Genomic DNA, 12178 nt, shown 5'->3' with positions numbered 1-12178 from the left:
GAATAGAATTGAATCATATGGAATGGGAGAGAATCATGGAATTTAATAGAATCACATAGGATATGATAGAATCTTATGGAAAGGAATAGAATCATATAGAATAGGAAAGAGTCGTATGGAATTAAATAGAATCGTATTGGACGGGATAGAATCATGTGGAATCCAAATACAATCAAATGGAAAATTATCATAGAATCATATTGGATGGGATAGAACTAAATGGAATGGGGATGAGATAGAATCACGTGGTGTTGATTAGAATCATATTGGATGGGATAGAATCATATAGATTTCAATAGAATCGTATGGAATAGAATCGTATGGAATAGAATCATGGAATGGGATATATTCATAGGATACAGTCATGAATAATTGGATTGCATACACTGTAAAAACTAATTAGTTCAGTTTACTTAATTAAATTGTGCAAACTTGTTGCCTTAATTCAATTAAGTAAGCATTACTTAATTGCATTAAGTTGTTCTTACTTAAACCGTTTAAGTTTTGTCAACTTAATTCTATCTGGGATCTGAGGAAGGGTACTCCCAGAGTGCATTGTGGCATGAATAAATTAATTGCTTCGTTTTACTATTTTTGCCTTTATTTTACTATTTGTCTTTTGTCAGTATAACCCCAATAATGACAGCAAGTAAAATAGTAAAGGTCGTATTAATAATAAAAAATTAAAAAATAAATAAAAAAATCCTTGTTACCATTGTTGTGTTTTGCATGCTGAATGTTGAAGTGTGTGTGTGACACACTCGAGCATAGCCAAATGATATTGTGACAAACATAGAGGGATTATATCAACTCAATTAAAAGGTTATGCCATAAATATTAGCAAAAAAAATGTTAAAAGGTCATTATTTGACATGAAAAATAGTTATGTTCTATATCATTAATGGACAAATATTATATATATATATATATTACTTCCCTTGTTTTGAAATCAATTTCTTGTTGCATTGCTGCATTAACCCTCAGAGCCCGACGGCATCGCCCACGACGTCATACGGCACCTCCGATAGATATCTATATTATTTCATGAAACTTTTATCGATTTTCTTACCGTTTTTTCCAGCAGAAAGCTAACGAGCTAGCCATCACGGGGGTGTCTTTGGTGTCTTTGTAGCCTTTACAGAAGGTTTTCTATCCAGCCTGGAACATGTGCATCTTTTTGGAGTTGTTCAGCAATAAATCAAAACGCTTACATCCAAGATATATCCACTTGATGTCCATAATTTATACATTTTCCGTCATTTTTGCCGCTAGCGCGATGCTAGCTGCCATTTTGGATGAGGGTTTGACCAATGACAGGATGATCCGTCATCCACGTTGGTGTGCGTCATTACGCGAACCACAGCTCTGTTATTGTGGAGAGATAGACGCATGGCTAGTGTTGAGGAGAGAGAGAGAGAGAGAGAGACGCGCTGCAGTTTTGTGGAGAAAGTTTGAGGAAAAAGTTTGAGAAGAAAGTTTGAGGAGAAGTTCCTGATAGGAACTGTTTTGAGGCTTGGCACCAGTAAATATTCAAAATCCAAAGAGGCCAAAAGCGCCTGGACTTTTTTTGGAAAAATGTAAATAGTTTTGGTTCTGTATAAGTTCTCATGTTTATTCCTGAGTTCCAGGACTCCAAAGACTTGAACAAACTGTTTTCCAGAGGAAATATGCTTAGCTTTTATTTATTTGTGTGTGTTTTCAATAAATATTTGAGTGATTCAATTTCCGTTTTATGTTTTCATTTGTCTTTATGGTCCCATAACTTATTTTACATTCAGGTGACATCAATGCAACACAAATATACTGACAGTGCAACTTGTCTTGAAAAAAAAGAGGTGTGTCAATTGTCTGTGCACAACAGGGTTGATGTTTTACAAGCTTTTTTAGTAAATAACACCAGGCGGAAAATTAATTGTAAAAATACCCTTAGGTCTCTGAGGGTTAATAGGAAGTTAATTACTATAATATGAATGAAGTTCCAAGTGTCCAACCAAAGGGAACACTAATCACAATTATGGTGAGAAGAAGTGGAGGAAATGAGTGATAAGTCTAGAAAAAATTGCCCCGCCTCAAAAACACTTTGCCCGTCCGCCCGTCCACCCGCTTGTTTTTTTGCTTTGGCAAAATGGTACTCAAACCAGTCAAGTAATGTTTACTTGAGTTTTCTAAGTAACGAAGGCATAGCATGCAAATAGTTCAGATTACTTACTTGTTTTAAGTAAGGTCAACAAATTATTGGACATTAAGTAAAGTTTACTAAAAAATTCTTAGTAAGAACAACTGTTGGATTTTACAGTGTAGAATCAGTCAATCAGTGGAATGAGATGAGATGAAACTAATATAAGATGGAATGGGATAGGATGATTGTTGAGTTGTGTGTTGCAGAGGTCCGTCCCGGAGCAGAGCTGCCTGAGTCACAGGTTCATGCAGGGCACCATCCTGGCGCTGGTCATCATAATGGCCTTCAGGTCAGAGAGGAAATCCTTCACCCCAAAAACATCAGAATGCATATTTTGAGTCTGTGTTTCATGCTCATCATCATCTCTCCCCGTCTCGTTCTATAGTGTCATATCCATGTCCATCCTCTATGTGCTCAATCTTCAACACCATGGAAGCATAAGTGATGTTGAGGGGTATGTACAGGTCCACACACAAGCATCCATTCACACGTGTCTTTCCCTTTATTCCTGTTTGATCTCCTCTTGCTCCTCTATTTCTCTCAGTGTGGGGTGTAGCTCTGCGTCCCACTGCCTTCTTTTCGTCTCTTGGACGCCCTTCCTCACGACAACCGTCACATTCTGTCCATCCTTCTGTCTGTGGTATGCTGTCCACTTCCCTTCTCTCTGTTCCTCTATCACTTCATCTTCCCATCCGGCACTGAAAGATTTCTACATTTCCCAAGTGAACCTATTTAGGATAATTGTATTACTTAGAGGTTGACTACCGCTCAAAAGTTTGGGGTGTTTCGATGTTTTCAGAATTGATTAGAAAAGTTTGAGTTCATGTTGAGAAGTCTGACTTTAGCAAAGTTAATATCTTTCTGGGAGAAACAATTGAGATTTCGATGGTTTAATATCTCTCTGTTTCGGCAGGTCTCGTTCTGCTCTGGGCTCGGCTCGCCAGGCTTCTTTCTCCCCTGCCAGAGTGACCACATCCACTCTCTCCCCAGGTCCCCGAGAACACACTCACACAAATAATGCAGATGTTGCATTTTTTTTCAATATGCATATTTTGATTATTAGTTTTATAGAAGTTCATTATTTGCTTATAGACTCCACCTCCCCATCGTTGTCCAATCACCCGCCCTGCTGCCCTCCAACACCTGCCACAACCAACCAATCAGCCACTATCAGTCTGTTGCCAGGCAACAACCAATCCACTCCAGGTACGACAACAACTTCACAAGTTTTTCAATAATCAGCCATCAGAGCAGATTCAAATGACTCAGTAAAACTTTACTTAAGGCGAGACACGGCAGGTGAAAACATCGTTTTTTCATGCAGTGGTCAATTTTGAGATTTTGGGCCAGTTTGCTCCCTTAACATGTAAGCTTTCATGTCAAAATAAAAAAAATGTCAACATTACACATTAAGTTGGTTATTTCATTATATTTTGTCACCGTGCGCCTTTAGATTTCTACCCGAAATCATCAAAAGTTATTCTAGCGCGATCTCTCGTGCCGTCTCCATTCACAGAAACATGTCATGCTTGGTCTCATTATAAAGCTCGCAGTCTCACACACAGCACTGTCTAATCCAAATATGGACATTTCCTTTGTAGAACTAACCAACCGCGAAAGTTTGCAGCCGAACACCACATCTGATTGGTCGATGTGAATTTCTCACGCGCTGCCGCTTGCTTGTGTATTCTCTGCTTGAGAGAAAGTGCAGACAACGCTGAAATCGGCTCATAAACGCTCACAGAAAAGACCAAGTAGCAAGAGCAAGTAAAAAGAAAGTAAACAACAACAGATTAGACGACGAAACCCCGTCAGAATTAGATTCAAATAGTTATAGATGGACATATGCAACAAACAGGGACAGTTCGTCTGCAGTTTTTGTGACTGGTGTTTGTTAAGGTAGTTCTCTTAAGGTAGTTCTCTAATAGCTATTGCTATTAATAATTTATTCATTTATCAATTTCCACGTGTTTTAAATATTATACACTACTGATATTAATTAACTGAATATATATTTTGTTTGTAGGTTGGGGGTTTTATAGAAATGTATGCAGTTATACAGTATAAAACTTTAAAGGCCGTTTTCTCAGAATTAGTTTTTTCTCACACTCAGAGTCAGATATATCCACTTCAAGAGCACCTACAAGCACCAACTTTAGCAGTCTTATGCTGAACTATATTCTGAAGGCTTTTACAGAGGGATTTGTTGATATATCATTCCAATCCTGAGTTATAGGTCCTTTAACTCCAAAAAACATGGCGAAAATTGATTTTTTAAGGCTATTGTCAGTATTCTCTAATTTACTAAAGCACAAAATAAGATATCCAGAATCCCCTCTGTAAAAGCCCTCTCATCTAACATGTCAACAAATAGAACCAAGAATTTTAAACATGGTCCTTTCCAATTTCCAGATTTTGTTTTTGGAAAAGTATGCAAATGAGCGTATATTTAAGTATATAAGGCCTCATTTGCATATTAAAACATTAATTTACACAAAACTTGTAATACATTTTTTTCTTATGTTTATGCCAGTAATAAACTGGAGAAGTTTCACAGTGATATCTTGTAATTAAAAAAAAATCCCTATTCACCTGTAGTGTCTCGCCTTAAAGCCTTATACATAAAAAAAGAAAATTCAAGATCTACACATTTCAATTAATAAAAAAATCCATCAAATTGAGCTGAATAATCCTTACATAATTATGAATTAAGAATTTTACATAAGTAAAAAAAAACCTAGTTCTTAATAAAATATGTTTATGGGACAAGGGAATGGACCATTTTGTTTATGTGATTCGTATTCATTAATGTAAAAAAAAAAAATAATAATAATAATAATATATATATATATATATATATATATATATATATATATATATATATATATATATATATATATATATATATATATATATATATATATATATATATATATATATGTATGTTTAAAAATAAGTTTAAGATTTATACAAAATGTTTTATTATGCTCTAGTTTTTTCACCAATTCAAAATTCTTAATTCATAATATCAATAGATTATTAAATTCAATTTGACATAATTTTACTATTAATTGAAATGTATAAATCTTTAAAAAAGGCTTAAAAATTGTTTGAGTGTATGTAAAGCATTATAAAATTATTTTTCATGCATTTATTATGCCTTGTAATGCACCTTAAAATGCACTGAATGATCTCATGTAAGACTTATAATACATTATAATACTTACCTATTCATTTTTACACCTTTAGAAAGTATAATTCATTAAAAAACACATATCCAACAAACAATATAAGATGTAACAAGGAATCTGCAAATATTTAATGCATTTTAAATTAGGATACAATAACTTATGAAAAAAATATATACATTATGAATACCTTAATAATGCATTATACATAAAGCTTCAAGTAAAGTGTTACCAATGACACATTAAACATTAATATGAATTTAAAGTTATGATGTACTTTCTTAATAAATGTCTTCCTTCTTTTTTCTGGTCAAAAAGACTTTCCCGTTTACCAAAAACCATCACATTATGAAGGAAAACTCTTTTTCGGGTTGAATCATTGAATCACTGAATCATCAATGATAGTGAAAGCTCCTCTATGCTCCTCTTTTTGTTGGATTAAATAGAAAAAGGAAATACAGTATCATTTCTCTCACTGTATCTCTCTCTCTCTCTCTCTCTCTCTCTCTCTCTCTCTCTCTCTCTCTCAGACTCCAGCACTGTCATTCCCACCCAGGCCACTATTAATAAGAAGGCAAAGTCTCGGCCGCTGGACAAAGACAGCCGAAACAAGAACCGTCTGAGCCACACGTCGGCTCCTCTGTTTCTCAGCAAAGCCAAACGACCGCCTCAGCCTCCAGAGCTGAGCGGAGCAACCAAACGCTTGCCTGGTGGACAACAGCCTCCACCCCGGAGACAGCGCAGTGTCAACACACACGGTACACACACTTCTGGAGCTTTTACACTGCATGGTATTGTACCGATACTAAAAAGTGACGTGTAAACACTGCAGATCACTGATTGTTCAGAGAGAATCGTCACTACCGTCACTACCATTATATGCTTTTGTGACAGTGATATAGCGATTGAGACCCTCAACATTGCTAAATACAAGATTAGTTACCCTTGTGCGCTGTCGAGCAAATCAAGTGATGTCGTCATCTGCGCTTTGTTATACGAGTGCCTAAGACTCTCTTGTTTTTTAGCAGTATTTTGGTTCGCTGCCATCAGCCTCCTTTAAAACAAACATCCACATGCCGAGAAGTAGAGGCGGCACAATTACAGCGATCATTCTTTAATCCCACTCACTTTAAAGCGGTGCTAACTGCAGTGGAAAACCAAACCGAGCCGAGCTGTGCCAAACCGAGCCGTACCACGCAGTGGAAAAGCGAAGCAGGCTAAGCCGAGCAATACCGAGTAGAACTAAGGGGACTTTTTTGGGTCTACTAGAATAGATTTTCATGCTTGAATGTTCAAAAAAAGACATTGTTTTTCACATATTTGACATTGTTGCAGCACCTGTCTTCCCAGTCTGTCAGTAACACTCGCGGTGCGTTTCCTGTAGAACGACGTAACTCACTGTTTAACAGTGTTGGGCACGTTACTTTAAAAAAGTAATTAGTTATAGTTACTAGTTACTTCTTACAAATAGTAACTGAGTTACATCATTATAAAAGTAACTGATTACCAGGGAAAGTAACTACTGTTACTTTTTTTTTCTTTCAAATGTTCAAATATGTCAAATAACTTGGATGCTCCCAATATTAGATATGTTAAATGAAGGAATTGGACGCTAAATAGAATAAATTACTATTATAAAACATTGTACAATAATCTACACTATTGTAATGTTGCTGTGGGACAATGTGAGAGACACCTATCAAATTCAATACATTATTGTAAATATTATCAATAGGCCTACTATAGTGTAAATATTATCAATAGGCCTACTATAGTGTAAATATTATCAATAGGCCTACTATAGTGTAAATATTATCAATAGGCCTACTATAGTGTAAATATTATCAATAGGCCTACTATAGTGTAAATATTATCAATAGGCCTACTATAGTGTAAATATTATCAGTACTATACTACTCCTTTGGTAGTGGAGCGTTATCACCTGGGTTTTTAGCCACTAATTTTGTGGCGGTATGTGATGATGTGAGGCGCTTCATTAGATTAGAATTACTTGTCCCCGACGTGGAGAGACTATTTCTTCCTGGTTACATAAACATTCTTACCTTTCACCTCAACGAGGGAAAAGTAGCGCTTATACTTCCAGTTTGTGAAAGCTACCTTTGAAGTCATTGGACTTGCCATCGCTGACTGTGCATATGCGTGTGCGTCATAGGTGTGTGTGTGTTAGGGATGGGCGATATGGACAAAAAAATGTATCCCGATATTTTCTAGTATTTATTGCGATAACGATATCAATGACGATAAATGTAGTATCATTCCCCATGTTTTTGGATACAAGCGAGAGCTGCATGCATTCTTGCGAGACCCAGAAAAACAAACAATGATCTAGTAAAACGTACCTGTCATCAAATAGGCTCCTATAATACATAATACATATTATATATATATATATATTTTATTTTTTTTATGTAAAATTCCACACCAGCCTTTTCAGAAATGGAAAAGTTGCAGATATAATTGTCTTCTGTAAAAGTGCAGGTAATGTTTAAATAGTGCAACTGTGCTGAAAAACATCACACAATACAAACAATAATAATTAAAATCAATGACAAGTTTTAAATGTAAACCGATTCTGTATTTATTCATACACTCATGGTGCAAACAGTGGTAAAAATAGCAGAAACCGCAAAATTATCCCAAAAATGTCTTCAGATTACAAAAAAGTTGAAAATAATGATTTAATGATAGAACTTCATTAATTTGAGTTGATAAGATAATAATACCACAAATTCTTCTACTAATAAAAAATAAACTGGACTAAGGAATAATGAGCATCTGGGTTCATGAATATTAATCACGTTGTCAGCGCTCATTCAAACTGATTTGCTGAAATCATAACAGGCACAGTAATAGGTGCACACCAGCCAATGAGATTCCCGTTTGTGCATTTGTTTCTTCCTGTTCATGAAAGGCTGAATAATTCCAAATAAACGCCATTATTTTACAGGAAAATACAACAAAGGATATTGTTTACATGTAGCACGTCAATTCTGTGTGGTATAAGACTCTCTCGCTCTCTCTTTGAGTGTGTGTGAAACACTGAGCGCTCTCAGTCGCGCGCCTCACACTAGTGTTTATTGTGCGTCAAATACACTGCGCATTCATTGAGTTGAACAGAAATAGTTTGCTTTACCGATCGATTGAGACAGAGCGAATCTCTTAAGCGCTCAGTCCAAGTGCTCAGCGAGTGAAAATACATCTGTATGGTTCAGATTGCCCTCAGGTAGCCCCTCGTTTAGCTATGAACTCTTCCACCATAGTTGTTTTTGCTCTGCACGTGAGATGCGGATTCAGTGCCATCCCATCACGCGCCACAAGAAAATCTCTCTCCAACCCCCGTTCAGCTATACAAAGTGACGAATGCAGCCACCGCGGCCATCATAAAGTAATAACGCTTAGGGCATCATGACGGCCAGCGGTGGCACTGTGCGGATGGGTCGCGCCATCAACTAGGCTTTATCGTTATTATCGCGGGAAGACAAATTCTTATCGTGGGGAGAATTTTTACCGGTATATCGCAAACGATAAGATATCGCCCATCCCTAGTGTGTGTGAACCGTAGACCGTAAAAAAATAGGTGTGAACTCAACCTATCAACTTCAACCTTGTCTCCCACCCACCAATCATCAGTTATGTTTACCACCCCCAAACACGCATGGCTGGTGCGCGCGCACACACACACACACACGTTGCAGGTCCGACTGACAGAGAGCCTGTTCGGATGAAAACCGCTTCAGTGAGCTCAATTCTGGTAATGCCGCAATTTTTTTCTCAGTAACGCTAACGGCGTTGCAACGGGAGAAACAGGAATTCATTTGATTAAAAACTAATCATGATGAAAAACTACAAAGGACTGCAACACATGGCACAAGGCAGGAAATAACAAAAGAGTCCACAAACACAACGGGAATTTATGACAACAGGGCTCAAATTTCGGCGCGAGTATTGCACATAATTTTAATAATACCCGCAGGTCGCGTGCTTATAATGCAGGAAATTCCCGCAAGCATTTATTCACTTTAGCATGTAGGTTGTATGAGTAAATTAACCCACACATAGTATAAGATCAAATCAGTAATTTTAAAACTTTCTGCGAGACGCAATTTTACAAACAGCAAGTGATTCATTAAGTCACTAAGTTTATCATTTGCACTACTTTTTAAGTTGTACCAATTTAAACAATCAAGGCAGTTCTAAACTATTCAGTACTTGTGCGCTCTCTGAGAGATGGTTTTCTCTGCACACATGCATATAGCCGCCTTACAAACAGCTTGCGGATTATAGTGATTTAACAGTCAAAAACACACAATATTATATCACAATTCCAGAGTATCCTCGTAAACACAGACGGTTATGTCTAAAATAAACAAACAGTTGAGAAAGAACGCACGTGTACCAGTATAATGGATCCGTGCACTATAGCTCTTAAAGTGACAGCAGCCTAATGTGTGTCTGTCATTAATGTTGATAAAACAACAAAAGATAGCTTTAATCGTAAGGAATCAGGATTAATAGCATATGTATTTAATTTATACAGGACTGAAAGACTATTCAGTGTTATTTTATATCTGATTATATATCAGTTTCTGTAGTATTTATGAATACTTACACCTACCCAAAAACTTTACTCTTTATTTCTCTTTATTTCATTTGCATCTTATTTTATTGTATCTATTTGTGCTACTTAAAAAAAAAAAAATTAAAGATTGAAATCAAGCTTCCTTCTGTTGTGTAAACTCTTGAGGAACAAAATTACCCCATTGTAAAAACACAAATACAATGAGCGAGCAAACATTCAGGTGGGAAAAATGGAATTTAAAAAAAAATTAAATCCCCCCCCATAAGAATGTGTGTTGGGAACAGTGTTGGGAGTAACGCACTACAAAGTAACGCGTTACTGTAATTCCACTACTTTTAGCGGTAACGCAGAAGTAACTAAATATTTTTTTAAATCAAGTAATGCAATTACAATTACTGAAATTTAAATGAGTTTGTTACTCGCGTTGCTCTCTTTTGTGAAAAATTAACGCTTGCAGACAAGAAGCTCAGATCTAGGCCCTAGCCTGGCCCGTGTTTTTTTTATTTATTTTTATCCTCCCTATTACACATTATTGCTGCCATTAAAATAGTTCAGTTATGTTTTAAATGTCAAAGTAGTTATATTTCGTTTTGTTTCTTTATGAAGTTAACAAGCATTTTTTGTTTGTTAAATTAAAGTTTTTGTTTTTCAAAGTGACGACCAAGCGGCCAGCGGCTGACAGAGAGTTAACCCAACGCTTTAGCCTCTCAAATCAACACTTGACTTGTCTTGCCTATAATAAAATCCATAGATATCAAACACTTCAAGCATCACAATGTTAGTTTAAACTACTATCCCCACCACCACCACAGTAAAAAGGCATTTTTTATAAGTTGAGGTTAGGCGTAGGCGCTCGCAAATGAAACGGGCTACACAATCTAAAAAAATAAAAATAAAAACATGCAGGTTGTCTTACCTTACACCTCTCCGCAAAACGAATATAATCCGATCTTCAATTCCCGTGCTATATGCACATTTAACGGAGTTCTACTCAACGAAAGCAAAAGATACGAGCTGCATTTTATTAGATCAAAGACCGCAACATGAGAAAGAGTTAACTAAGCACTGCTAAGATCATTTAGTCTCATTAGTTTTAATGAAGATGATTGTGTTTTTGAGCATATAAGACTTACTTTCAGTTTCACGTGCGGCAGTTTGCGTGTTGGCTTGCTTTATTCGTTTGCGGCGACGCGTGTTGCACCTTCTGAATTGGTTTGTGTAAAAATTTTGTTTGTTTGTGATGATCGGATTTAAATTTAAATTTCGGAAGGCATTTACTTCTGGTCTTTTCACAATCGGATAGATATCTGGTCAGAGAAAAAGAATTAAGTGACGAGGTGTAAAAAGGCCATAACTCTCCCAGTATACTCTCCCAGCTGCGCCGAAGGAATGCTCGCTGCCGCTGGGGGACACTAAACGCTGCACTACTGCTTGATTTGAAGGCCTTTTGCCCTGTTGATTACAATAAATAGGTCTAAAAATTATGTTTATTGTGTTTAACTGGTCAGTACTGTTCATATTTACATTTAAAAAGCAGACATAAAAGTAACTTAAAAGATAACGACAGAACTTGCGATTATAGTTAGCTAACGATGCTTTCGGGAAACGCACCCTTGTTTACTTCCCATCTCTATGAAGTGCAATGTGCTCTGATTGGTCGGCTGGAGCAGTGTGTTGTGATTGGTCAACCGCTTCGAGTGTGTTTGGGAAATGCCCCGCCCCTTACCATAACCACTAGTTTCAACACACTACTAACTAACTCGAACCAGGCCCCGCCCCTTTATTTGCATTGGGTGCGAATCAATGTTCCCGGAAGAAAACTTAAGACTACAATGGAGGCGTTTCAGGGAGTTCAGAAACTGTGACACTGATATAGAGAAGAACTCTGTTTTATATATATGAATGTTTTTTACACAGGTGGAAACCCGCTAGCCTGTCTGAGCAAACTTCACATCCTGGAGATGGATCAGGAGATCAGGACACTTGATTGTTCCTCACCTGAGAGCTGCAGGTGTGTGTGTGTGTGTGTGTGTGTTCAGATCGCTATAATAGCTCACAAAATGCCCTGTTATCCAGCAGCACTGATGTTTTCAGGCCTCTGAGCTGATGTGTTTTATTCACTCGCAGCTTTACTGTGTTTCTAAATGGAGACAGAAACTCATCCAAGTCTTACATTACTCTGCACATGACGTGAGTATAAACACACACACC

At 36.8% G+C, this 12178-nt stretch overlaps 1 protein-coding gene across 6 annotated transcripts in view; it reads left to right on the top strand.

Annotated features, from left to right (window-relative positions):
- The window catches only part of myrf (myelin regulatory factor), a 63092-nt gene that overhangs the window by 47813 nt on the left and 3101 nt on the right, over nucleotides 1-12178 (top strand). For all 6 annotated transcript variants that reach the window (XM_079810238.1, XM_079810233.1, XM_079810235.1 and 3 more), the window contains 7 exons: nucleotides 2386-2468; nucleotides 2565-2633; nucleotides 3093-3169; nucleotides 3272-3385; nucleotides 5898-6125; nucleotides 11885-11978; nucleotides 12095-12157. In XM_079810238.1, the coding sequence (XP_079666364.1) occupies nucleotides 2386-2468; nucleotides 2565-2633; nucleotides 3093-3169; nucleotides 3272-3385; nucleotides 5898-6125; nucleotides 11885-11978; nucleotides 12095-12157 (728 nt within the window). The remainder of the gene's footprint in view (nucleotides 1-2385; nucleotides 2469-2564; nucleotides 2634-3092; nucleotides 3170-3271; nucleotides 3386-5897; nucleotides 6126-11884; nucleotides 11979-12094; nucleotides 12158-12178) is intronic.

The sequence above is a fragment of the Gobio gobio genome (assembly GCF_949357685.1).
Source record: "Gobio gobio genome assembly, chromosome: 25".
NCBI classification, from domain to species: domain Eukaryota; kingdom Metazoa; phylum Chordata; class Actinopteri; order Cypriniformes; family Gobionidae; genus Gobio; species Gobio gobio.
This window is presented reverse-complemented; position numbering and strand designations above follow the sequence as displayed.